General features: G+C 51.4%; 8 protein-coding genes across 8 annotated transcripts; 2 read left to right on the top strand and 6 right to left on the bottom strand.

The window, feature by feature from the left end:
- Positions 1–190: 190 nt before the first annotated feature.
- On the bottom strand, positions 191–1,598 carry CTRU02_210399 (actin; the record flags this gene model as incomplete). The annotated part of the gene is made up of 2 exons (XM_036733585.1): positions 191–1,101; positions 1,163–1,598. 2 exons carry the CDS (start codon positions 1,596–1,598, stop codon positions 191–193), a joined length of 1,347 nt encoding a protein of 448 aa, XP_036574677.1.
- Positions 1,599–3,456: 1,858 nt separating this feature from the next.
- Positions 3,457–5,327, top strand: CTRU02_210400 (beta-lactamase family protein; the record flags this gene model as incomplete). The annotated part of the gene is made up of 3 exons (XM_036733584.1): positions 3,457–3,955; positions 4,006–4,384; positions 4,436–5,327. The coding sequence occupies 3 exons, from the start codon at positions 3,457–3,459 to the stop codon at positions 5,325–5,327; spliced, it is 1,770 nt and encodes a 589-aa protein (XP_036574676.1).
- A 221-nt stretch (positions 5,328–5,548) lies between these two features.
- On the bottom strand, positions 5,549–7,844 carry CTRU02_210401 (carbohydrate-binding cytochrome b562-like protein; the record flags this gene model as incomplete). The annotated part of the gene is made up of 5 exons (XM_036733583.1): positions 5,549–6,066; positions 6,130–6,230; positions 6,288–7,418; positions 7,470–7,734; positions 7,793–7,844. 5 exons carry the CDS (start codon positions 7,842–7,844, stop codon positions 5,549–5,551), a joined length of 2,067 nt encoding a protein of 688 aa, XP_036574675.1.
- Positions 7,845–10,464: 2,620 nt separating this feature from the next.
- On the top strand, positions 10,465–11,652 carry CTRU02_210403 (l-galactose dehydrogenase; the record flags this gene model as incomplete). The annotated part of the gene is made up of 1 exon (XM_036733582.1): positions 10,465–11,652. The coding sequence occupies one exon, from the start codon at positions 10,465–10,467 to the stop codon at positions 11,650–11,652; it is 1,188 nt and encodes a 395-aa protein (XP_036574674.1).
- A 428-nt stretch (positions 11,653–12,080) lies between these two features.
- Positions 12,081–14,769, bottom strand: CTRU02_210402 (C2H2 zinc finger protein; the record flags this gene model as incomplete). Its single annotated transcript, XM_036733581.1, has 2 exons — positions 12,081–14,309; positions 14,371–14,769. 2 exons carry the CDS (start codon positions 14,767–14,769, stop codon positions 12,081–12,083), a joined length of 2,628 nt encoding a protein of 875 aa, XP_036574673.1.
- Positions 14,770–19,374: 4,605 nt separating this feature from the next.
- Positions 19,375–21,755, bottom strand: CTRU02_210404 (uncharacterized protein; the record flags this gene model as incomplete). The annotated part of the gene is made up of 3 exons (XM_070205438.1): positions 19,375–19,515; positions 19,576–20,338; positions 20,410–21,755. 3 exons carry the CDS (start codon positions 21,753–21,755, stop codon positions 19,375–19,377), a joined length of 2,250 nt encoding a protein of 749 aa, XP_070060681.1.
- A 958-nt stretch (positions 21,756–22,713) lies between these two features.
- On the bottom strand, positions 22,714–23,667 carry CTRU02_210405 (alpha beta hydrolase fold-3 domain-containing protein; the record flags this gene model as incomplete). Its single annotated transcript, XM_036733579.1, has 1 exon — positions 22,714–23,667. One exon carries the CDS (start codon positions 23,665–23,667, stop codon positions 22,714–22,716), a length of 954 nt encoding a protein of 317 aa, XP_036574671.1.
- An 803-nt stretch (positions 23,668–24,470) lies between these two features.
- CTRU02_210406 (uncharacterized protein) lies at positions 24,471–25,678 on the bottom strand (the record flags this gene model as incomplete). The annotated part of the gene is made up of 5 exons (XM_036733578.1): positions 24,471–24,696; positions 24,760–24,844; positions 24,900–24,990; positions 25,050–25,161; positions 25,209–25,678. 5 exons carry the CDS (start codon positions 25,676–25,678, stop codon positions 24,471–24,473), a joined length of 984 nt encoding a protein of 327 aa, XP_036574670.1.
- Positions 25,679–27,266: the final 1,588 nt, after the last annotated feature.

Raw genomic sequence — 27,266 nt, forward strand, 5'->3', positions numbered from 1 at the left:
TGGGATGGTGGCGCGTTTGTGTTTGAAAGGCTGCATGTCTGTTGCAGTTGCATGGCCGGCTGGTTTTAACCTGTAGAAACTCTGCAATGCATTTGGAGCATACAGAGTGCCGGGCTCACACGTAGACTTGCCTCTGAGGCACAGGTTTATGTTGTGGTAATCTATAGTCCGGTATTGGCGTGGTAGTAATTCAGTCGCCGGTGCTTCCTGTGGCAAACTTGCGCGCGACCCAGGCGCCGCCGTACTCTTCGTACTCTTGTTTAGTGGCAGAATATTTCAAAATGTCAGCGTGTTTGGCCAGATTTGCGCCACCACGCCATGTACTCGTGATTGGATCAACCGGATGTGCAACCCTGACAATGCAAGCATCGGGGACCTTCTTGACAAGTTCCTTCTCAAGACGCTGGATGAACCCAGGGAACAAGGCGTTGCCACCGACAACTACTATGTTAGCCAGCAGTCCTGGCCATAGGCCAATTGGCAGCTCGGACAGCGACTGCATGATGACATCGGCCAGACCAGGTTGACGCAGCCCTATGTCGGAAGGTTGGAAAAGCAGTTCAGGCACAGAGAAACGTTCGTTCCGCAGGGTCAGAATGTCCTCATCGTTGTCCGCGGCACGTGCCGCTATTTTCTTCGACTTTGTATGCATGGCTGGGTCATAGTCTCTGACAATGCCATTTGTACGCGTGTGGAAGTCAGGCAAGACATAGTCCTTGGCGATGCCAGCTCCGGTCAAGTACGGTTCTCTCTTCTCGCCCCGTGTTCCCTTCCATGTCTTCTCAAGATCGCCGTTGAAATCCAGCGAGACGTAGCTGGCTTGCTCTTTAATCTCATTTACAATGTACGTATCGTTCCTCATGTCGTAGTAGCGGAGCGATAGCAGGCGAGTTAGGTGGTTTGTCAAGAGCTTTCCGCCAACATCGAGTCTGCGGACAGCTGAATGCAGGGGCCGACCATTGAGGAGAGGCATAACAATGGTGTTGGAATAGCCAGAATCGATTATAAGCACGACTTCGGCCGGCAGCTGGGGAACCGTGTTCGGGTCTCGAGGTGTCTGGAGAATGCCTTGGACATCATGGTATGCATTAAATGCAGCTCCTAGAAAGACATTACCAGTCAGTCGACAGAATGACGGCACTGAAGACAAGAAATTACCCACCTATGCCTCGGTAGTAGCTTGCAAACTGATATTCTTCAAAAACAATTTGGTCGCAATTCGACTGTAAGGTAGGGAGCGAGTTGGGCTGCTCTGCAAGAAGAAGCCTGGTCTCAGACGGATCGCATTTTTGTGGTGCTTTATCGTCGAAGAATTCGTGATCCCAAATCTCCTTCTGTGCCTCCCAATTGACTATGAAGCCCTTTTCGACGGGGCGGCGGAACTGTATCTCTCCAAAGTCGCGGCACTTGTCAAGATCCGACCCTACATAAATCTTTCTTGCTCGATCGCGGGCGACGCAATTGGGGATGATTCGAGGCTCCTCGGTGAGCTCGTCGGACACAAAGCCAGCCTTGATGGTGTATGCGCCATTATCGAGTACGAGGGTCTTGGACGGAGGCGCTGGGCCTGAAGACTTATTCTTGCGGCCGCCGGCCATTGGGAGGGATGATGTAGTCGCAAGCTGATGGTGGTGGTGTTGAGAATTAAGAATTGCGCTCGGCTTGTGACGGAAGCTTTGGTCCCCTAAAGCTCGAAAGTCTGGTGCTAAGTTTCCATTGGCTTGTTCATTTATGCGGGGCCTATGGCTCCTTGTGGGTCGAAGCCGGGCGTATTGTCACCGAAGCGGTAGCTACTACAGCAACTCACCTACTGTACTGGGTAGGGACTTACTGTACCTAGCGTCAATATCCGCCTCTGTACATTCATCGCTTACTTTCACCATGTACGGCTGTCTTAAGTAGCAGAACGCCTGAGCAGTGGGGTTTTATGAAAAACTAAAAGCCTTTCTTCGACGGCCCCTACATCTTGCGATATGCTGGGATGCTTCTGCCCCTCAAGAGCCTGCGAACGTTCATGGCAAGAATAAGACGTTCTTATTTTACGAGACCAAGGTTCACGCCAAATGGCCCATCACGAAAGCTTCCAAGTTGCTTGACATAAGGTATTTGCATAATTTCAGTACTCAAGCATTTTGAGTTTTTCATCTTTCGGCCAGCTGTTCGTTGGCCATTTAAATTACTTAACGTGGACATCGACGAAGCCAATGCTTTCATGAAGCTTTCCAAGCAACCAGATTCCTCAGAACACGATCCAGGAATGGCCCTAGTTTCTAAGCATATGCGAACGCCTTTCAAAAGTCAGGTCTGCTCAGAAAACTTTCCACCAGCAGAAATCGGCATCGATGCCGTTACTTCGGAACCTAATTTGGCGGATACTACGTAAAACGGGTTGGAAAATGAGAAAAGTGACGACCTAGAACTACAAAATGCATCTTACAATGGAGTCACGACGGCGATTAGATCAACACCAATAACGTATCGAGAGAGAAAATCCGAATCTCTGAAGTTATTTGTCCAACTCAACTCCGCCTCGGGGTCCTCATCTCTGAAGTCAATAGCCCATGTCCAATGCACGCCTAGTATTCACAATGATGGCAAATTGAATGCCACAAATAGCGGCTTTCCCACGGCCCAGTGATCAAGCAAGCAAATCGTATGGCGGTTAATATGGCTCGGTGTGTCCGTATCATTTGCGTGCATGTAAGCACATTAAATATGCCAGTGATAGGAGGTGTATTTCTTAGAACAGCTAACCCAGGTCTATGTTTTGACTACCAAGTTGACATCTCTGTGCAGCACGCCGTAGCCCCTTCCAGTTGGACCTGGTAAAGTCTCAACTCCATGGTTTTATCGGTTTGTTAACACGTATTAGATGGTGCGTACAAATCCAGATAACTGATTAAAAATAATGCCATAAACATTGAGACCAAATCCCGTGGGTGACCGACGCGCCAGAGCAATCTTAACTGCATGTCAGGGCAGGTTTAAGAGTGAGATGCACAGAATTTACATGACCCGAGGATTTGAAATGTATCCCAGCTACATTAACATCATTTGAGATAGATTCAAGGTCTAGAACCGTTAATTGCGTGTGCTCCTCGAGATCACATGGCATGTTGGTGCAATAACTCTATTGTTCGTAAGAGTGGCTTGAACTAGCGTGGTCCAACATTCTGGTCCTTGGGCACGCGTGTAACGATCAGAACAGCGATCTGCAGCAGTGGCTTAGACGTCCAATCGTATTCCTCGTATCTCGCGTTCTTCTCATCCGCAACATATAAGCTAGCATTTACTACGTTGGCATGGATCAGATCGATCTTTGAGACATTCAACTTTGCACTGGGAAAACGTCAGCGGCTCTAAGAGATGATATGGAAATTCAGCTATAAAATAGCACACGTAAACCCCAATACCCAATTCATTCTGTTACTTCTTAATCATAGAAAAATCAACAAGATGAAAGCAGTTCAACTTTTGATGCTCGCCCATTTCACACTGGCAACACTTGACTGTAAGCCAGAAGGCCCTGTGGTCCCGCGACCTTCGGACCTGGCCAACTCCGATGCCTTCAAAAAAGGCGTATCATCCATTGAAAAAGTTCTTCAGAAAGCCCTTGCGGGAGAAATCACCGCAGGCTGGGCCACGGATAATACATCCTTCTCCCTTGCCGTCGTCTCCGTCGACCAATCCTCGCCGGAAACCCCGCTGTGGGAATACCACCACCTGGCAAAGAAGAACGTCAACGGAACCAAAGAACTGACACGAGACTCTCAGTATCTCATCGGATCGGTTTCTAAAGTCTTTTCAGATCTAATCCTGTTGAAAAGCGGGCTCAACCTCGATGATCCTGTCACGAAATACATTTCACAGCTGAACGATCCTTCATCCTTGATCTCCTGGGGAAACGTTTCCTTACGTGCTCTAGGTTCTCAGCTGTCAGGGACCCCTGCGAACTGTAAGTGAGTTTGGCAAACATCTCGTTATTTTTGCTAATGAAACTCTCAGTCGGCTTTTCAGAATACCACTTTCTCAAGCATTACCTTGAGACATTCGGACTACCGTCGTTGGACGATGACGCTTTCGCTTCATGCGGAGTGACGGGTCTCAACAAAGCTTGTACTCGAGATGAACTCCTCAAGGGCATGCTAAAAACACAACCAATAACCGCACCGATGGAACGGCCAGCGTATTCCAACTTGGCCTTCACCTTGCTCATCTTCGCCGTCGAGCAAGTAACAGGGAAGGACTACACCAAGCTCGTCCTCGAACTCATAACTGAGCCTCTTGGATTACGCAATACATCACCAAGCCCAGGGGATACACAAAAAGCAGTGATCCCCCCAGTGGATAACAGCTGGGGCAGCGACTATGGGCTCAACGCGCCGTAAGTGTCCTACTTTCACTCTACTAGTTTGCCTTATTAACGAATCTTCAGCGGTGGCGGTCTCGTCTCGTCACTCTCTGATCTCTCAGCGTTGGCACACGGCATCCTGTCTCGCACTATACTCTCACCGACAGAAACGCGCGAGTGGCTTAAACCGCATTCCTTCGTGGGATCACCGTACTCTTTTGCCGGTTTCCCATGGGAAATCTACCGCCCGCCTGCTCTCGTCCCGGAGCACCCCCATCAAGTGACGATATACGCCAAGTCCGGTGGTGCCTACGGATACCGCAGCCAGTTCGCCATCCTCGACGAATACGGTATCGCAGTGATCCTTTTATCAGCTGGCGATATGGCTGCCGTCCCGTACATCTACGACGCACTGTTGTCGACGTTTGTCCCGGCCGTCGATGCCATCGCGCGGGAGCAAGCAGACAGTCTCACCGGTACCTTTACAAGTGGAACAAAGACCGATGGAAAGGGAGCGTGCGTGGACGCAACAATCGTCCAAGATGCAGACTCCCTTCTATTGTCTGGATTATCCCGCAACGGTTCCGACATTCTCTCCGCAATCACCAAAATCTGGACCCTGACCGTCGGCAAGCACCTCACCCCCATCAATTCCACCTTCAGGCTCTTCCCCACTGAAGACGCAAGGAAAGATACGTTGGACGGAAAGACCATCCTGCGCGAGTCGTGGCGTCTGTGGTTCAGCCCCGTGTACGGCGATGCGTCCGACTTGCCGGGCAAAGGGCTCGGGTCACATGATTGCACGTCTTGGACATTGAACGACTGGATATACTACGGTTCGGAACCAATTGACCGGTTCGTTTTCGTCAGGGATGCAGAGAATGGCGAGGTTCTGGGGCTGGAGGTACCTTTCCTCCGTTCTGGGCTTTTGGGCAGGGTCGGACCACGCCGTTCCGACGAGAGTGTCGGCTGTTGATTATTGCCGGGGGGCGCGTTGAATGATATTTAACCTACTTAGTCACTGAGAATACCCGGCCACGTCTGTTGTCACGGGCTATGGATATAGCAGCGGTGGTAGCGTACCATGGAGAAGAGCATTAGCTGCTCACTCGCAGTTAATCATATTTTGAAAAATTCGACAAAATGATATCGTTTTGGAAATTCTACTGTCTAGCCTCAAGAACTCGTAAACTAGATCTATGACTTGTAGAGCATAAACAATTCTCCCTCTTGAGTGTTGTCGCTAGCAACGAACAACCTCGAAAAGGAGCGGTCCCAGATGATACCAGAAGGCCTGAAGCACGTCGAAGCCGTACACGACGCCACGTTCGTGCTCCAAAAGATGTCGCTGTAGCCCGTCTTGGAGTCTGGCGGCGCGACGGGGTCATACTGGCCGTTGGCAAGCTTCGTGAAAGGCACGACGGAGACCTTGAAGCCCGTCGCTGGCGACCTGTTCCATGAGCCGTGGAGCGTGACGTACAGGTTCGTAAAGTCCTTGTCGAAGATGGACCCGATGGGCGCGCTGTGTGCCTGGAAAGACAGACGAGGCGCGATAGAGCGCTCGGTGCAAGTGTCGTCGTTGAAAGTGTTGTTGGGGGCCACGACGAACTGGGCGCCGACGCTGAATGCCTTGTCGGTGATGACCGAGGGCTCCCAGACAGTGTAGCAGGTTGGGTAGCCGTACCAATCTTCGTTTGGCTTAGACGGATCGCCCACTGCATCGTTATTAGTTCAATTCAAATCTTCCTGCCATGGAATCAGGAGGCGGGGGAACGTACGGAAGTTCAGTTCTTCTGCAGGGTTGTCATTGTGAATGTCGTAACTTCTGCCGTTGACCGTCCGAGCGAAATTATCACCGCTATTCTCGACGCCCCAAATCCTAATAATCAAGGTCAGTGGTCGGAACAAAAGAAGAGCAAAAGATGCCAGGACATACATGTTATTCCCGTCCGCAGAGAGAGCAACCTCGTTACGCAAGCCCCAACCAAGGAACCATCCTTGGGAGGCGTACGCCCAACCGCCAGAGGGCACGTTCCGCATATCAAACACCTTGACCACGGCACGACCAACAGCCTTGTTAAGCGACTCGTAATCAAAGTTGTCGTACGAGCCCTGCTGAATGACGAGCAGATGCGGCGTGGCCGGCGGGATGACGAGCGCCCTCGTCGGATGGCCGCCTTGCTGCATGTTCCTCACGACGACTGTCTGTCCGCTGACGGACTGTGTCTGGGCATTGTACGCGTACGACCAGGCCGTGGTCATGGAACTGACGTACAGCGTCTTCCCGTCCGGCGTGAAGCCGATGCCGTGGTTGAGCGTGGGGTTGTCAATCAGCATCTTGGACGAAGAGATGCAGCCGTTGCTTCCAAAAGTGTGGATGGTGACACCCTTGCCTGATTGCACCACGAGCAGGTTTCCATTCGAGTCTACTGCCACGCCGCGGGGAGCAGAGAGAGAACCCGCGAGTTTCACGGCTTTCCACCCGGCGGCGGTCTGGAACCCAAACCTGAAAGGGCTTACACCGGAACACGAGCTGGGCAAGGGGAGTACGGGATTGTTGGATGCGGAGGCCGACGTGGAAACCGACGCTGAGGTAGAACGCGAGGCCGAGGCAGTTGCAGTCACGCTGCTCGATGGGAATCCGGTCCTGGTGACTGTCGTCTGTAGGGTGGTGGTGCTACGGACCGTCGCGGTCGAGGTTGCGGTCAAAACAGTCGTGAGGGTCGTGGTGCTTGAGGGTGGTTCGCTACCACCACCGTCACCCGCGGCCCAGACCTCAAAGTCGGCGGCCTTGGCTGGCTCGAAGTTGTGGTTCCAGTGTCCGACGCGCTCGTGTATGCCAAAGGTCGTTTCATTGGACGAAGGATCGTCGACCGGAACCCCCGAGTACGCAAAGGCTAGATAGTTCTCTCCGTCAGGGTTGAGAGCGGTTGGGTCGTTTCCAAAGGGGGCGAAGTAGGTGCAACCCTTGCACAGAGCCGTGACGGCGAAGTGTGTAGAATTAACAACGGTCCCTGGAAGGACGGTGTACTCTGCTCCATCGTATGGCGGAGGGGTGAAGTAGCCGCTGCCTCAAAGTCAGTACCAATATCTTCCTGTTGAGAGTTGAGATACTTACAAGGCTATGCGTGAAGAGACCGTCACCTGCTCTCCGTTCACCCATACAATCGTGAGGGGGTTGTAGGTCATGGAACCTCCCCATGCCAGACCGGCCCAACCCACTGAAATGGGAGCGGTGATCTGGACGATGGCATCGTAGGAGCTGCCAGATGTAGCCCCTTCAGGGATGGCGAAACCATAAGTGATGCCTCCTTCATTGGTGTGAGAAGCAAAGCATCGGCCCAGGCTGTCGCAGTAAGTGGACTGCTCCTCCTGTGCGACAGCTACAAGGATGTGTTAGTAAGGCGAGAAGCCGGAAGAGTCCTTTGCTTTTTTGCTTACAAAAGCCGACGAGGGCAACGGAGCCCAGTGCAGCAGCAGATAGCCAACGCATGGTGTCGGTCAAGATTTCCGCAGGCGACAAAGACTCGACGTTGCACGTACGACAACACAGTTGGGGGAGACAGGCTCTTTAAAGACATCAAAACTCATAGCCTGCTCGACGCATTGAGCAAGCACCGGGAAGGCTGCTCCATGGGATGCCTCTCTGGTAATGACACAATAGGAGGTGCTACAGTATCGAAATGGCAGGTAGGTATGGGCCCATGTAGGCGAGATGCAATAGCAGGTCGAAGATATCACAGGTCTCGGCAGGTCTTCTTGGCGACAGCCATACAATCGGCAGAAGTCCCGAGGGGGGGGGGGGGGCGCAACGAATTACAAGACGACGAGAGACGATCGTAGCACAGGCGAAGGTGAAGGAGGGACGTCAATATGAAGATCCAGGCGCCAACAGGCCGCCAAGGCGGAATAATGTGTCTAACATATTGCTTAGGCACTGAGGCAATACTGAAAACGTGGGCGAAAACGGCTGCTTGTTTTAGTGGTGTAGTGGGAAAATGACCGGAAGGGAAACGAGTTGGACGATGACGACTTTTGGCTGTGATGGACGATCACTCGAAACGGGACCGGGGATAAACAAGCGAACCGAAGCGGAAGTAAAGGGCATCCCAAGACGGGGTAGGATGTGACGTTGTCGCATGTAAAGAGGGTCATGAACTGCCCGAACAGGACGGTATAAGATGTTGCTCGGGGGAAGCAATATAGTGAGAAGAGAGATGAAGTGATATCTTTGAGCCGAAATGATAGGACACGAGCAAAATGCATCTTGTTGATTGGAAGGCTAAATAGGGCAGGAGGGAAAGGTGAACCAGGTACACATTGCGGAGACGGTGGGACTGGGAAACCACCGGAAGACGTGCAGAATGCCGGACCAAGGCGCCGAATGGGGTTGGCGTACGGGCCAAGACTGTCAAGGAGGTAGGAGGAGGTGATGGGTAACGGAGCAGAGTAGCATCGGGGATGGGATGATTGGGAATTGCAAATGGCTTACCAGGTGAATAACCAACAGGGGGAGGCAGGAGGAGTTTATGCGACAAGCCGAGCACATGGCTGGAGGATTAGGCTAATAGTCGACCAATACGGTAGATTGGATTAGAAAGGGATGCAGTCTAGGGTTGTAAATGAATAGATTGGATGCTGGAGCCTCGTTGGTTACGGTTAACTGCTGGATGATACACCAATGAAGGGAGTCGAAATTTGGGACGAGTTTCTCTAATTCTGACGCTCTCTTCATTAGAAGATGGCCTAAATCCGAAAACATGGCTCAGACTCGTGTAAGATCGACATGGGCGTTGCTGGCTGAACGGAGTTGGAAGGGATCGATGAGAGGTCAATGTTGAGCACGTCAAAGGCGTAAGTAAACAGTTAAAAAACGCCTTTATCGTCATCTTCCAGCTACACCACTAACCAAGGACACGGGATATTTGGAGATGGATGCCATGCGTTGTGTTCTTCGTATTATTATTTGGGTCTGCTACATTTCATTGCATTGTCCACTGTTGAACCGTGACTTATCACCGTGGCTTATCGATACGCTTCAAGATAAGATACGATAAGATAAGTCTAACCGTAAGTCTAACCGTGCCGCCTTACATAAGCTGATCATCAAGAATGAGGCGGAAGAACAAGAAATCCAGCTTGGCTTTTGACCAGTGAGGGGGAGAATCAAGCCAACATTGTTTCGTCATTCTCTCAAGTTACATCGTACGCCGTACAGAAACACCACTTCTTGACAACTAAAATCATGGCATAACGTCGCCATACCATCTACATCACGCCCAAACCTCAACCAACCCCTCCACGCTCTCTCACCGCCATGGTTCCAAGCGGCGCCAGTACGGGAGCTTCATGCCGATGATCCAAGGATTCCCTTGGAATACCCAGTTTATAAAAGTCCCTCATCTACCCCGAGTCATGGTAACACCGTTCGGGTCCCCGTTCCCCAGACTTTGGCTTTCTCGCGATGCCCCCTCATCACGAACCTCGATTTCAGCCTATTTAGTAGGAATAGTCTGGGAAAAGAGGAAAACCAAAGCCAATCCGACCGATGCGGTCGACCTTCACAGTTGAAGTAGGCGACAGATGACAAAGCCAACCGAACAAGGTAAACCACGGCGTCTCGGGTACCCGGAACTAAAATCTCCTACTCGTACAAGCCGTCTGGTGTCTGCTAAGTTGCAGTAGTATTTTACCCCCCGCGCGGATCGAGTACATCAGCTGCACCAGAAACCAAAAGCTTAAAAAGAAAAAAAGGGAAAAAAAGAAAGGATAAAAAAGGATAAAAAAAGATACCACACTATTGTCCCTCCCCCACCCTTCCGGCGGGGCAAATCCCATTTGGAGGGGAATTCTTCGGGGCCACGCGGGGGACCCTGAATTATCATTGACGTGCTCGACCTTTTCTTTGCGCTACCGTCGTCCGTAGTTGAATTTCCCACCCCCCTTTGACGATAACTTACAATCACAGCACATTTTTTTTTTTCCATTCTCCAGGCCATTCTAACAGTCAGACTACGGGACGTTGATCCCTTCATTTACTCCTCACAAACTCCCAACCACATCTCGCCGCAAGAAAATACAAGACACTCCCAACAAAAGAAATAAAGACAATCATGGCCACCCCGCGCAAACCACAACCACCCCTCTCCGCCGTCCTCCCGCCTCTGGTCCTCGGCACCGCGACATTCAACTACCAGTACGTCTCGGACCCTTCGCGCATGCCCTCGGTCGACATCGTCTCCCGCGCCCTCTCCCTCGGCGTAAACGCCTTCGACACATCCCCCTACTACGGCCCCTCCGAGTCCATCCTCGGCGACGCCCTGCGCTCCCTCTCCCCTCCCCGCGAATCCTACTTCCTCGTCACCAAGGCAGGCCGCATCGGCCCCTCCGAGTTCGACTACTCCCCCGCCTGGATCCGCTCCTCCGTCCTCCGCAGCCTCGACCGCCTCAACACCCCCTACCTCGACCTCGTCTACACCCACGACGCAGAGTTCGTCTCGCCCGACGACGTCGTCGCCGCCGTCCGCGAGCTGCGCCGCCTGCGCGACGAGGAGGGCCTCATCCGCTACGTCGGAATCTGCGGATACCCCGTCCCCGTCCTCTGCGACCTCGCCGAGAAGATCCTCCGCGACACCGGCGAGCCCGTCGACGCCGTGCAGTCCTTTTCGCACTTTTGCGTGCAAAACGACTCCCTCGCCTCCGACGCCGTCCTCGCCCGCTTCAAGAACGCCGGCGTCAACATCCTCACCAACGCGAGCATGCTGAGCATGGGTCTCTTGACCACCCGCGGCGTCGACGACGGGCCCATGTCGTCCTGGCACCCGGCCCCGGGTCCCCTTCGTAAGGTGTGCAAGAGCCTCGCCGCATACGCAGAGGCCGCGGGCGAGAAGATGGAGGACGTCGCCCTGTACTGGGCCATGGCGAACTGGGCCCGCGTCGGCAGCCCATTCGGCACGGAGCTGCTGCCGCCCACGTTCACGGGCCCCGCGAGGGTCGGCGTCAGCGTCATGGGCGTCACGTCTGTTACAGAGCTTGAGGAGACCTGGGCAGCCTTCCAGAGCGTCCTGCGAGAGTTGTCCGGCACCACCACTGAAGCCGACAAGACGGAGTACCAGGGCTCCGTGGTAAGTCGTCACGAGAAGATCCAGCGTCTGGTGACGGAGCAAATGCGGCCGGCGCTGGGAGAGTGGCGGAACTACAGCTGGGCCAGCCCCGGCGAGGATTTCGTGAACCAGCCGACCCAGGCCTCCGCTGCTGCTGAAACTAATGTCGCCTCCATTGCTGCCGAGCCGCGCTTGTGAGTAGTGAAGGGGACTTTTTAAGTTGATGCCGAGTTTACAAGTCTTCCTTCGGACTGTTCCAACACACGTAATATCAAAGAAAAAAAAAAGCCAAAAAAAATGACTTTTAGCACGCAAGTTTGAGGCGTTGGCTTAGATACATAGAATTTGTAGCAGCTGGGACATTAACAATCCTCGCTGCATGTCTTACGTAGGGGTAGAGTACAAAGACCTAGCCATTCACATGGCCATATAAAAAAAAATAGAAAAAAGAACCACGTCTAATCCGCCCCTTCCCCTTTCAATAAAAGCCACGCTGAACGCCCCAAGTTCTCAGATTCCCAACCTCCCCGGAGTGTATGCAAAAGCCTTCCGTCGCTCCTTCACCATAGAGATGTCACCGTCGAACAGCCCATATCGTATCCTCTGCGGTTTCATACTCGTTCCTCTCATTGCGTAATCTCGGATGACCTCTCTACCACGTTATCGTGGCCCAGTCTCTTCGTCTCACTGTCCTCGTCTGCCGCAGGAGCTGGAGTGACCGGGGTGATTGTAACCTCGGGAGTTGCTGCCTCGCTTGCAGGAGAAGCGTTCTCCTTGCTAACTGCGTCCGTAGGCTCCTCGGGGATTGTGGGCGGTGGCTTCAATGTGCCCACATTTGTCTGAACTGGTTGCTCGACCTGAGCATCTTCAATCTGCTCAGCCTCGGGTTCGTCTTCAACCTCGGCCTTTTTCTTCGACGCCGCGCCTTGTTGTCCATTGCCAGATTCTTCACCGCCCTCGGTCTGGTTTGCCTCGCCGTTCTCGATATCAACTCCTACCATCTCTGCCAAACTTCTAAAGTTAAACATCGGCTCCGTGTTGTCACGGTCACCCTCCTCACTTCGGCCGCCAACACTCAGTTCACTTGCCCGGGGGTCAAGATACGCCTGGTTGGTGTAACTTCCGTTGTGGCTATCAGCAAGAGACGATGAAATCGACGACGCGTTGCTCATCTGCCTAAGATGGGAAGGGCCGCGGCTGGGTGCCGGAATAGGCAGCGAAGGGGTAGAAGAGGTGCTTTGAAAACTGCTCTCGGATGACTGCGTCTCAACGGCCGGGCGCTCGACGGCCTTGCCCTTGACGTTGGAAGCCGAACTGGGAGCAGAAGTGGGGCCCGGTGTGCTTGATGCCGCGACAGGAGACGCCTCGGCGCTGGCGCTCGCGGGAGTTGACTGAGCTCCCTGCACTGTCGCTTCGACTCGGAGGTTGCTGGTTGTGCTATTTCCCCGACGTCGTCCAAGGCCGAGCGACAGGCTACTTCCGCTAGCAGAGCTCTGTCCAGGGCCATAGACACTCTGCCGATCCTGCTTCTTAAGGGCCTTCCGTTCCTCCTTCTCCCTCTTCTTAGCCTCCTTCCGCTCCGCCTTCTCCTGTTTGCGTTTCCGCTCCTCCTCGGCAGCAAGGGAAAGGCGAACGGCCTCCATAAACATCATGTCCTCCAACTCTTCCATTCTGCTTCGTCTGTTATTAAGTGGCCCACGGCCAGAGGACCCTCGCGGTCCTGGCTCGGGCCCGGTTGGGCTGGCTTCAGTTTCAGGGTTGCGGTTGGGGCTCTCTTCCACCTGTACGGCAGGGGGCCCGGAAGGAGTGTGGGTGCCAGTGTTGCGTCGGCTGAAGCGTCCAGGTCTTGTAAAGGCAAAGCCGCGTTGCTGCTCGTTGTTGCCCATAAGGAAAGCAGCAGTATGCAGGGCAGTTGCTGCGGCGGCCCGGCGAGCTTGGTGCGCTCGTTGTGCCGCCAATTTCGTTGACCAATCAGGGCGTACGCGATCGGTGGTGATGACGTTCGGGGCGTTGGCGGACAAGCTCTGGGCTCTACGCCTACCAGGGGTCGGCGAGGTGGGAGAGAGTGTGGAGTTCAAGGAGCTTTGCGACGACATGGCAGTTCCCTGCGACGGATATGAGCTCGTGATGGCGTAAGACAGACCACGGCGGAAAGGAGGAGGATCATAGGTAACGCCGAATTCGGTCTGCTGGCAGTAAGGGCACGTCGCAGGTTCGGAAATCAACATCTCTGGAGATTCCTCCGGGTTCGGCTGCTCGTTGGGTTCTCCGTGGTGCTCGGGGTAATGGGGGTCCGCACGCTTGATCTGGACGAAGCATTCACTGCAGATGGGCTGGTCGCAACAACGAGTGCGGTTGAGATAGGGTGGGTAAGTCAGGAAGCAAATGGGGCACTCGGTGGCATCCTTGTAGAGGAAGACCTCTAGAGGCTGTCCATTGACGAAAGGATCGTTAGGGAGCTTTATTTCGCGAGGAGCAGCCTCGCCTGGCGAGTTGTTCCGAGCGCCTCCGCTCAGAGCTGCTGCGAGGGCCTTGGCTCGTGGCTTGAAGGGAGAACTGCTTCGTTGCTGCTGAGCAGCGTTGGGTGAAGAAATACCGGAGCCAGGCCCTGAACCGCTGCGGTCGGAACCTACGGACAGAGATCGAGGGCCGATAGGGACGGTTAAATTGGTAAGATTCTGCGAAGACTCGGCGGGTGAAACGGGACTGTTCGCCGAAGGAATGAACTCGGGGGGAGGCTGTTCGTCAGCCGCGGGGATGGGGAGACCTCGCCCGGCGCAGATTAGCTGATACTCGGTCCAGTTGTCGGAGTAGTCGTTAAGGCCCCGCCAGAAGGGTGCAAGACGGCGCTCAATCTACAAGTCACATGCGTCAGTAAACGTTTTCGACGTCAATTTCCCGGAGAGGTCGTTTTACCTGCAACTGACGGACCATGGGCTTGCTAAAATCCTCGGTACCAGTGTAGGTTCCAAGAGTTACGAGGTAGCCGCCGTCAACATGTTCTTCATTCATACTCCGCTCCCGTTCCTTTTCTCTGGCAACGCGCTCCCTTTCCAAGCGGCGAGCCTCGCGCTCTTGTCTTGTCTCCCTTCGCTCGTATGGAGCATCCTCTCTGGCGCTAGTGCTTGAAGATCCGGCAGCTCCGAGGCCGAGCAGATTGAGATCTGCCCTACTGAAGCGGCTTTGCCTCCTCGAGCTGGGGCGGTCGCTGTGTGCATCGCGGGGACCGGAGGTATTGAGATAGGCTGACTGGGTTTGACGATAGTCAGTCCCCGGATCGGACGGTCGGGACTCTTTGGTGTTTGAATTTCCCATGGCGTCTGCTGATGACGTGGAACGTCGAAATGGCGCACAGTTTTGCGAGATTTGGGCGTTGTCGGGTTGGGTTGAAATAGTAAGCAGGGCCTAGCTAGCTCGGTGTCCGAAAGGCAGAGCAGTTTTCAATAACGAACGGACACAGACGAGTCAGTTGAAAGGCCGTATTTACCAACTGCACCAAAAATGTAGACACTTAGGTTTGGTCGACTCGGTCGGTCGGACAAGAGGCGATGTTTGTCGTGTCGTGGGGTCGGGTCGAATAGCAAGCCGAGATTGAGAATAAGCTGGGGATTACCGCCGCAGTCGTGGATTTGGGGTTGGCGAGTCGATAAAGTCCAGTCAACAATGCATCCTTCAGATGATGGTGAAAGAGAAAGAGAGCATTGTCGGACAGATGTTAAAGTGGCAGGTCGGTGATGCGGCTCGTTGGAAATGGGTATTGGGAAGTCTGGATTTGCCTATTGTGGAGATGCTGGCGGGCGCAGGTGGGAAGAATGTTGGTGTTGTTGTTGTTGTTGTTGGGAGGAGGAGGAGGATTGATGATGATGATGGCAGGTACTAAGTTGGCAGTGCAGCAGATGACAGGCCAGGGGTTTGTAGTAAGCGGACGTTGTGTTTGGGTCGCTGGGTGTGTTTTGGTATGGGAACGGGGCCTGGGGATTTGGATTGGCACCGGTCGGGCGTGCCGGGTCGGGGAAGCTTGTGACGACGTGGTTGTCGTACGTGCGTGGCTGGGCGCTGGGCGGCCAAACTTTGAGACGAGCTCCACGGGCAGCACAGGGTACAGCGTGGGGAGAGAGAGTGAAAGGATTATCTGCCCAGAGTGAGGCACCGGGGAGGCAGTTAACTGAGTTTACAGGTGACCAGAGAGAGAGAGAGGCTGGCGGAGGATGAGGAAAATAGAGGGGAAGATACGGATAGAGAGAATCGGGGATAGTGATAACGAGGGTGGAAGAGGGTGAGAGAGCTACGAGAAAGATGCTGGTCGAGGGTCGTACGGAAGACCGGGGTGGGGGAGAGGGGAGCGGTTATCGGTACAGGGCGGCGCTGTGGATGAGCGAAGACAATGAGCAGAAGAAGCTAGCGTCACAGTGCTGGGCTATAGCGATGAATATCTGCGATGATGTTGTGGCCAAGTCCATGTGACGTCTGCAAAAGCAGCATCGGATATGACATAGGCAAATGCTAGTAAACCGGAGAATTAAGATAAAATAAGAAACAGGAAAAACCCAATGTGGAATTTAAAAAGGGGAGAACAAAAAAAGGATTAGGGGATGAAATGGGAAAGAAAGGAGGAGTCAAAGCATGCAACAGAAAGCAGGAATGATTTCAAGAATCAAGGCAGGAAGGGTCCAAGAGAATAGGATAGGACATCCACATCTCCTTCCCACACTACACTACACAGCAAAGGTACGAAGTACCCTTAGCTACGTAGTACATAGTCAAGTTACCACTATGCCGTGCTGAACCTGCCTGTTGGGCAACGTCGGAGCGATAAGGTAGTGTAAGGCAGGAAAGAGTGCGGCCTCAAAGTACCTTGCTTCAAGCGTACCAGAGCCCGATGTATTTTTCTGCTGGATTTAGTGGATTGCAGGGCTGGTGTAGTGGATGGGGGTACCTTGGCAGAAGGCTGGCTACATGGGACTTGGTGGATGCGGAAAGAATGGGGATGTGGCCGCCGGCGATGCTTGATGGGGAACAAGACAAGACAGGACAGCCCAGTCTCGACCGAAATCGCTTGGAGGACCGGCCCGGGTTTAGCTGGGCGCTGGATCTCTGGATGGGAATTCTTTTATCCCTCTCTGCCTCTCTGGCCGTATGTGGTTGCGACAAGGAATACCAAATGGGCGAGAAAATGGATAAGCTGCATATGGGAGGAAAAGAAAATAAGACCAAAAAAAAAAAAAAAAAATTAGGATGTATCTCCGACTGGCAACTGCAGCAGCCAACCCAGATTGACAGGCCGTACCTGCGCTCGCCTAGCGGATTGGCGGAAGCGCACCTTCTCTACTTCACTCAAGGTCTCCGGGCCTGGACTGACTGGACTGGCGAAGCAGGTACGTACTGCTATGTACATAGTAGACAAGCAACAAGCACCATACCATACCAAGAGGGAAGGGGGGCAAGAGGCTGGCGTGGAAGGTGGGCCTGGCGGGACCCCTCCTTCCCCAAGATGCTCACCGTGTGCGGAGGTATCATTCTATGCATTTCCCCGCGCAGGGGTACATAATCCCTCAGTACGAAAGGCCCAGAGACTTACGGACGACCGTCAATGCCTCCCGTCATGCCGTGGTCAATGCTTCTCCCCCCCCCTCCTCACTGCTCCATTCTTCGGGCTTTCCTCCCGTCTCCTTTATTCCACTGGAGGTAAGAGACAGTAAGTTGATGTGTGAGGCAATACCTGCTTTCAATGCACATCATTTTGCCTACCGCACCCGATTAAAGGATACCATACTATTGTAGATTTGCCTGGCATAAAAATCCATTACTCGTGAAGTCCAACCTTAGGCATACCTATACTTTGTTTAGCCTACGATGGCGTTGATTGGCAGGCTTTGTTTGGGTAGCACGAGGGCACTACACGGGAACCTCATCCCGCAGTTCCCCTCCCCGATCTTATGGGGAGCCAGTCAAAAAGAAAGAAAAAAAGAAGAAAAAAAGTACCTCCCCAATCGCCAACTCAGTCCAGGCCAGGCCGTTCAAGATGGAGTCAAACAGTATGAACGCTGAAAATCCTGCTTCCGGCCTACCCGCACCAACCGCCGAGGTACACAACAACGAGTGCCCAACATTGACTGAACCATCACAAGCAAAAAAAGAAGAAAAACAATCTCTTCAACTGCTCTAATTCCTCCCCAAATGTCTCAGTGACACATCAATGTCCCCCCCTATTTCTTTCTCTCTCACTCTCTCTCTCTCTCACCCCCCTCGTGCTCAGTGCCCACATTGCCCCCACGATATATCGTCCCCTTTCACCAACCTACGTAGTAGAAGCACGTTCTCCTGTCTCATCTCACCCTCCATGACCCCTTGCCGCCCAATGCTTCTCTCAAATCTCACGGCCTTCATCCATGAATTACCGGTATTTGCTTCATGCACATCCTTCGTCAACCAGTATATATCCTGCAAAGCTATGATGCCGAACGGGCTTGAGCGTCTACTGCGGCCAAGGTTCCAGAATTGAATCCACCGCCTTTTGATCGGCGCTCATCCACGTGTCAACCACTGCGGCCAAGCACCCATCTTGGCGGCCTCGCCTCTCGATCCCACCCCCCAGCCAGCGTGCAACACCACTTCATCTCACTCATCCGAGTCCTGTCACCATGTCCTATCACTTCAACCTGTGCTGCCACGACCTATGTAGTAACCACTCAACCAATCCAGTCCCTCAACCATCCAGATCAACTTCATCCCGAACAGACGCTTTACATACATTAGCCTGCATTTTATGGCCCCGTCCCATTCAGCCATACTTTGTAACTACAACTACATCTGCACTAATCTCACCGGCCCTTCCGTGATGCCTGAGCTAATATCTAACATACCATTTCCAAAACGCTCATCAGCCCAAAAAAACAAGTTATAGCTCCATCGTCGGCCTCTTTTTTTAAGGGGGGCCTCATGCCTTCAGCCACGCACACCTCCACACTCTGTCAAGCCCTAGCCGCCTGTCGACTTATCTCTGTAACCACCGCCATGACTCTGTCGCGTGATGTTCTGAGACACTCATCCCACCACGACCACGGCGGTGAACATCAAAACGCCATCTGCACCCCACATTCGCCTTACAAAGTCCTCCAGCGGCCCACCGATAACCGCGACCCTTTCGTAGTGTCGTTACATTGGTAGAAAGACGGGCCAGCCCTAAATTATTCTCTGTTTTGACCGCTTCTTAATGAAGGCATTTCACGTCTTTTATTCGAACACCGGTCAACTTCCGTAGTTTGTTCCGCACTACGATTCGCGTCACGAGAGCTCACTATGTTGCCTTGTAAATTTTGTTGGCCGAAGCAAAAGCTCTACTTGATATCTCGCTTATAGCCATGTGGGTATCATGTCGAGGCCAAGATGTGTTGGTTGTATCCTGGGAACGCCACGTTTAAAGTGCCACTTTGCATACCAAACCAAGATTATCTGTTGCTTTAAGTGAAGTTAGGCCTTTTTTTGTCAACTCTGGTTATCATGCTTGAACTTTTCAAAAGCCGCGGAAGTAGATTACCGTGTTCGAAGCCCTTTAACCAAAACATTTGCCAACCCCATTCACATCTGATACCAATACCATCCGTACCACTAGGCATACTCTATCAGTTTTGAAATGTTGATGATTTGATTTTTTAATTGAAAAAGGTGGAACATAAGATGTTCAACTCACCTAGCATGGGCGGCTTCTGCCAGTTTCATGTTCGGTTTCCAGACATACAGAAAGCTAATTACCTACCTTGGTTAGTATAGTGAGCTGGACAAGGGTTTAACAAATCAATAATATAACGGACACAATTGTAATTCGTTATTCATAGATGGTTCTGCCTATTTTGTGACCCTCTTTTACGTTTCCAAGCAACCCCTAATCTAGTAACAAAGCAACATGTAGCAGCTGCGACTCTACTCATAACCGGGACCTGGCCTTGTCAAGCGAGATCTAGACTGGCCAGCCTCCATCTCCATACCCGAATCTAGCCCCGAGGCACGCACAAAGACCCCGTCCCGAACCACGAAGCGTGGAGTCCCGCTCTGAGAATCCAGGTTAAAAAGGGACGCAAGTCCAGCTTTGGGACGTCGCTCAACTTTGTTACGTGCAATATCACGCTCGACTTCGTCGTCGGTCGCCATCGCCGATTCCCGCAGCAAGCTGCTAAGCTCTGGGCTCTTTGATATCTGAGCAACCGTGTGCCACGCGTTCTCGGGAAAGCTAAACTGCGTCGGACGGAAGAGGACAGCAGCCGCCGTAAACGCGACAAGGAAGACAAGAAGGGTGCTCATCAAGATTGCGTAGCCCCGGAAACGCCACGGGATCAGTGTCGGCTGATACATGACAAACCCAGCCGTATCGGCTCCAGGGGCGTCCAGATTGGGCGAATAGATACTCATAAAATCGTAGTAAACGGCACGGGTACGCGTGAAGTCCACAACTTGCAACGCGCGTGCAGGAGACCCAGTATCAGCAATGGTATCTTCAAACAGCCTCGTATATATGACCTCTGCGGTCCCGGCGTCCGTCCACTCCTGCGACGTGCAGTCAGGGCAAAAGACAATAGACTTGGGAGACGTCCGTTTGAAGTCTCTCAAGCGGCCATAGAACCACACCCAAGCCGGGCTTCCGTCATACTTCTGCCAATGGACACCTTCACGAGCCTCGGCCGTGCTTGCTTCGAGGCTGTCACGGCTTATGGTCAGAATCTGGCGGTCGCCGTGGGATAAGTGCGAGGCATCTTTGACAGCGCCAAGCTGCAAGCGAACGTCGCTGGTATTGTATACCTCATCGGCCACGTTCCATTTATAAGTTTGTTCTGTTCGGTTGCTGGAGCTGGAGGCAGAGACGTTGAGATATTGTATAGAATCCTTTGAACTGAAAATGCAGCATTAGAGATTTAGGACAATGAATTGGAAAGTTTGAGGGCCATCTTTCTCCCAACTTACACCAAAAACGATGCGCACATGGTCATTTGAAAACTGATGTCGGCTTCCTTCGCGTAATAGCCATCATTGGAATCTGGATTGCTGATATGTAGACTCTTCCGCGTCCACGGACCAGATGTCGTGGTATTAAGTTCCGTAGCCGTTGCGTTCCGGGTTACTGACGACCACTGGATTTTTCCTGCATCCCAGAGGAGACGCACAGCGGTAGTTCTACTGTTGTTGTACAGAGACCACTCAAAGTTTGTCCACTCGAGGTAACGCTCTCCACAGATCTGCCAGGTATAGTCATTTCCCAGGCCAGTTATGGGGCAGCTGAAGTTGAAATTCATGTCGTCTGACCAGTCTAGACCTGCCTTGGCTGCGGCCACAGTCCTGTCCAGTCTTACGGAGCCGCAGAGACTGGCAGAGATGTTGTATCCCTCAGTCTTGCACACGCTGAGGTTGGTTAACTCTGGCCGCATACAAATAACCCGCGAATCCATCACCCTCGCCATACCCTGAAACTCGAGCAGCGACTCCCTTACTTCTTGCGATGCCACCGGAAGAAATGCTCTCACAGATGGACCTGTGTCATCAAGACCCTCTCCTTCCGCCGGGGGCTCGTTAAACTCGGCGAATGTCTCCGCAAATCGTGGTCTTTGATACCAGTAATTATATGCATAGCCCGCCACGGCCTCTGCAAGCCCCTCCCTCGAGTGGTCTCGCCTCATCAAGGTATAAGCATTCAGCTCAGGACGAGTGAATGAAACGACCCGGCGTTCTTCAAAGTCAGAAACGAGAAGCGAAGAGCTGAATTGCGCTGCGATAGTCGTCACAGCGAGCAACATAATCACCAATCGAACCACCCCGTCGAACGATGAGCCTCTAAGAGCCAGGGAGACGAGGGAGAGAGGTCCGTCGCTAGAAAAGCGCGCGACAGAGGTTTGGGCAACGGCGTGAAGGCGTACTCCCCGCCGTTCGACAGCGACTGAAGCAATCATGGCCGTGGCGAGACCAGCGAGGACGCCGACCGCAGTTCTGATGACTACGCCGGCTAGTGTGACGCTGAGTTGTAGTCGGTTCGGCGTAAGCACCCACTCTCGCCAGCGGGCATCATGATGAGGAGCCCACCAGAGCCAAGAGATAAATCCAACAGCCCCTGCGAGGCAGAGCAGCGAAGCAACCAAGTTGAGTTTGATCAACCAGCTCAGGCGATTTGGCCGAGATCCGTCTTCTCTGACGCCTCGAGGCTCATGGCGCCACTTGCCAGGTTCGTTACTCTCAACCCCTAGACTGGTCACCAGGTGGCTCTTATTGGACTCAATCGGAGGCTGGTCGGAGGTTTCGCGATTGACAGGCTGGTACATGGCCGGATGCGGTCTCAAAGTTTTCAGCCCGTGAGTCAATTATCAGACAGGCAACCGAGGGGCTTGCTTCTGAATAGCTTCCAAGGGCTCGAGCAGTTGCGGTGCTCTTCACTGCAGATGCGCCGGAGAGCAAACTCCAAACACGGCAGAAATGAGGTTATGAAATCGAATTGTCGAGTCTGAACGATGCCCCGCCAGCCATTTTCACGCATGTCAGCACCCAAACAATCGCTAGGCTGCTGCGCCTGCAGGGGGGGTTGTGAAGGAGCGCGGCAACGATCCATACATGTCGCGTGTCAACCATTCAGAGGTCTTGAACAACACACCCAAAACCCCAGTCCTGTAGGGTCTTGGCAAACATGGCGCCAACAGGGCTAGCCAAAATCATTGGCGAAAAGGCTTTTCGGTGATCAAGACGATGGCCTGCAGGCCTTTGCCTTGTTGTAAATCGCGTCATTGTAATTTACCAATTATGTGTGTCTTGCCTGGCATCTTCGATCATAATACTATGCTGAATTTTATGTTTACTTGATCGAGGCCACATCAAACCTATCTCGAAATAGTTGGCAATATCCTGTGTCAGTGCCATCGACATGGGGTTTCGGGATGCTGGCCCTCTCAAGCCAGAAAATTCGCTTGCATGGGCTGGAGCGCCAAGATTTCGAGCTGTGATGAACTGCTTGTAATCTGTGTTTGTGGTGTTTAATTAATTCACTAATAACCGCACAAAATGGTCTTCATTGCGCTGTTGACTTGGATTCCGGGTCTGACTATGGTAGTACCTCAGCCCAAATGGAGTTCGTTGAGTAGTTGCCATGCATCGTAGGAACTAGCGACCTCTCTAACATAGGAATAGCCTCAAGACTGATAAATTCAAGTTATCTGATATTTCTCCAGCTTGCTTCAATATGAATATTACAAGCCAACTTCTTACATGATACTGTGCCCTGCAGAGCGATTAAGCTGGTGCAAACGCCTGTGCAATTTCTGAATCCGAAGTCTCCACTCCAAAAAGCCAGCCGAAACCCTTCATAGTGTCCGCAATGTACTTTTGAGCTAGTGGGAAAGTTGGCAACACGTCTGCAAATCCATGCGGAACTCCTTGGTACGTATCAATTTTGGTCGGTACGCCATTATCCCCCAGCACCTTCTCATAAATGATGCCGTCGTCACGAAGAGGATCCTGCCCACAAACCTGAAGGTATACAGGTGAAAGACCTTTGTGGGCATTCCTGTCGTTGAATGGGGAGAAGTCGGTCGAGGAGACATCAGGTTGGTAGAATGCTTTGACGACGTCCAAAGTCTCTTGGTCGACAACTAGAGCCTTGGCGTTTTGGTCCCGAGAGAGCCACACGTCGGCGTACTTCTCTGGTAGAATTTCGGGTTCCAATAGCCACGGAATACTTAACCAAACACCAACCAAATTAGGTGCTCTCTTAGCAGAAATCCACTTTTGAGCCGTGACCGCAGATAAGTTGGCCCCAGCCGAAACTCCACCAATGATGAACTTAGCCTTGTTGTAAGAACCGAGGGCTGCTGCACTCGAGTTGTCGGCGGAAAATATCCACTCCAGAGAATCCCATACATCGTTCGGGGCAGTCGGGAACTTGAACTCCGGGGCGAGTCTATAGGTGATGCATAGAACGGTAGTCCCAAAGAGCCTCGCTACCGCTCGAGCGTAGTGGCTGACATGCGTGGGATGGCCAACTGTGAACCCTCCTCCATGAATGATAACCACGGTCGCTCTGTCACTCACTGGCGACGCAGGCTTGAAAAGCCTAGCTGAGTTCTCGTGGCCGTCTCTCATGGGAATCTTGAAGTCCAGTTCGTAATCGGTATTTTCGGTCCCTGGCAGCGGTTGACGTGAAGGCTCAGCATGATTGATTATGGAAAGACGAATTGAATTCAGCATTGCGAAGACATTTTCATCTTTGAGAAGCTTCAAGAATTCATCAGTACTTGGAACAAGTGGGAAACCCGAGGAATTTGCTTAATTGCCTACCTCCGTAAATTGCGGGCTGCTTCAATGTTAACAGGGAGACGGGAACAGCGAGTGTTTAATGCAACGTACTTGGCTTGTCCCAATTGTAGGACTTCTTCAGTATTATATGACGCCATGGGCGAGTAGGTTGATCAGTATCCTAGAAGAGTATTGTAAGTTGTTGTAGTGTGAGATGAAAGCTATGGGAGGGAAAGTACTTTATACTAATTCTCAAAGTTGAAGTTCTCTGAAATAATGATCACAAAACAACAAGCAGACCGACTACCAACCGAGGGTTAAATCGGCTTTATTGACTTGATTCAGTAAGTTTTTGCGCTGGGTGTTTCTACCCGTAAGTAACTTCCGTCTCCGAACCCACATTCACCCTGCCAGTCGGGCGAAACCCACAATCACCACGTTAATGTCCGATGGGTTTTTCAACGTCACTTCTTTGCCCTTCAATCACACCCACTAAATTGCAGTCAAAATCTCGACATAAAGCTTGAGTTGAATTCATGCTTCGGAGTCTCACCGAATCCGCTGGATTTTAAGGGCAGTTAAATCGGTGTTGTGCATACTGGTAGGGCTTACTATCAAGCAAGGATTATAAAGTGTAGTTTACATGCGAGCATAAACAAGCTATAAAATACATTCTTAAACGACGGTGACAATTTAATCCCCTAGCTTTGGCCAATTTTGGTGTAGGAACTCTTAGCCTAGACTTGAAAACCTGGTTACGCGGAATCCCTCTTGACTCTCTTGGCTGGCCGCATTTCGGCTGAATACATCTTGAAGAATGAGTCTGGCTCAGTTGGATGATCTCCAGTAACATCATGGAAGGCGGTAGTGGCAATGTAGTTTGTCTTTCCTTCTCGAACAAGGCTGTAGTACTCAAGCAGATATTGTTGCTCTGAAGGATCAATGTCGGCCTGGGCCTTGATCACCTTCTTTGCTTCCGCTCTAAAAGTAATACAGATCAGTAAATTGAGAAGAAGAATGACCCAAAAAGTTAGGAATACTTACTCGGAGATATTTTCAAACTCCATCTGCGATCCAATCGCTTTGCTAGCTGCCTCTGCAAGTTCCTTTCCGGCGCAGAGCTGGGGCCCTAAGGTTGGATTAACACACCAAAATCGAGAAACATCAGGATAAAGGGCTGGTACCGGTTACAATCATCATCTGACCACGGTGCTTGTCATCGAAACCGTGCTTTCCCTTTCCTGTCAACACGTGTGCCGCAACCTGAGCAACATCCTGTATTCATGTAAGTAAAAAAACAAATGAGTGACCAAAAGACATTGTTTGCGTCTTACACCAAGAGCCACAGGGGCAAATTTGTGATTTTCGCCAATAGGCAGGGGCAGGACACCCTCTTCTTTAGCCTGGGGAGCGTAAAGAAGCAAATTCTCAGCATAGAATCCAGCACTACTCTGGTTAACGACAATTCCCCTACAAGTAGAATGCCACCTTACCGAATCACACAAGGCGAGTGTCCCGTCGAAACATTGGGGTCTCCCTTTGCTGACAGTACTAGGGTCTCGAGCTCGATAAACTCTCGTAAGCGCGGTTGTTTCTGAGGATCCGCATAGTCGCATCCCACAGAACTGATCAACAAAACGTTCGGGATGTTGGCCTTCTTGGCGGCATTCACTAGTTCCACAGTAATGTCATATTTATCCTGGTGTGCAGGAGGGACCAGGCAGATAGTATCGCACTCGGTGTCCTTTAGTGCTTTGACCATGGCACGCTCCCTTCCAGGCACATGGGGAACAATCTTTGCCCCAAGGGTTCGAAGCTCTTGGGCGCGCTGTGACTGAGGTTGAAGGGCAAGACCGACCACCGAGTCAACCTTACGGGAGAACTCTCGGTGCTTGAGTATAAGCTCCGCAATCAAAAAACCTGTCTGGCCATCGACAGCCGTGATGCAAAGCTTGCGCGACATGGTGCTTGTATGGAGTGAAGACGAAGAGCAATGAGGTGACTAGCTTATGGATCACCTTTTTTTGTGCTCAAGCAGTCGAAAATTTGGGGGACACTCCCTGATATAGCTTTATTTTCGATGTTAGGTTGGGTACGCTAAGACTCATTGCTTCGTCATTCTGCCGGTTGATCTATTCCTCCCGCCCTGCATTCAATTTACTGGGTTTACGTCAAAGGCAAGCCACCTAGACCTATCCCTGCCCTTGCTCAATGACGAGAATATAGCATCATGCATAACCGACAAAAAACAAACTGAATTAAAAAATTGTGCGAATGGCAGAAAGCTAGGTTATGTTTCTCTCATTATAAAAGTTGTTTTAGCCTATAAATAGAATATATATCGAAACAGGTGCTGCTGGGCTTACGGATACTCACAAACAACAAAATACCCAAGCCACACAAATCATCACTACTGCTGGCGACACATGGTAGGGGGCGTTTGCTATTTTGCGACCACAGGCCCAGAAATAAAGGCAATGGTATCGTTCGATAGCAGAAGTATTCGCAGACCTAAACAGAAGATACAAATAAAAAAGCTCAAGAATCAGCTTTATGATTATTGAATTTCTAAAATGAGTAAATGTGTGTGATAATAATGATGGTGATACTATATCCTATTGAAGCCTTATGGGCTTTAGGTACATCCTCATGAGGGGGAATAGCTACTTAAAGACTAGCTAAGACTCCATGAAACTAACAGAATCGTCTGATTTCAAGGTCATTAATTTATCTTTAGTTTCTAATTGTAATATACATACTAGTAATTATTAGAGTTCTAAGTTATGACTCCATACTATTAGCACCCTGACCTTATATTCTTTTGTTGTTCTTACAAACCTTGTAGTTATAAATTTAATAACAACTTACTTAATATCCCCCTTTTAGATAGTTATATATAAGATAAGTAAAAGACTTTTATGTTACGAAGGTAGCTGAGGATCAACTCCTCAAATGGTGAAATTATTACCTCAGGTAGCTAAGGGAACCGATGGGCTTATGTACTGTTCTGTTATTACTATTTGATCACGACAACTTGATTTTCATCTCAGACCTAGGTTCCGTTAGTGGAACTCATTTGTACATGGCTAAGGTTCTTATGCATAAGACAAGCTCGTCAAAACCGTATTTGAGTTTAAACGAGGAAGTGAACGATAAAGAAACAGAATATAGCATTCCAGTAATTATGGACAGGATACTCTGGAAATTCAAAGCACATCGACCAGTCTTCCGTAGCATCTATACACCGCCGCACACGTTGATGAGAGTATTGAATTCGTCATGATTGCACTCCAGGTATCGAGATAAGCAGTTACGACACTTCAAGCAGCGTGTGTGTACTGTATAGTGGGCATTTGCACAGGCAACCCTTCAGCGTACCTATTGTTTATTCGCAAAAGGGTTTAAGAACCATCTACTCAACTGCGCTGTTGCCCATCACACCTAACCTTCTGGAAACAAATGAAGAACACAAAACTTCAAACTGAAGATCCGTTGTTAAACCTTATATCAACCAGTGTACTTCGAAGACACATAGGGTTAAGAGTAACAGG

Source organism: Colletotrichum truncatum (genome assembly GCF_014235925.2).
Source record: "Colletotrichum truncatum strain CMES1059 chromosome Unknown Contig_0007, whole genome shotgun sequence".
Taxonomy (NCBI): Eukaryota; Fungi; Ascomycota; class Sordariomycetes; order Glomerellales; family Glomerellaceae; genus Colletotrichum; species Colletotrichum truncatum.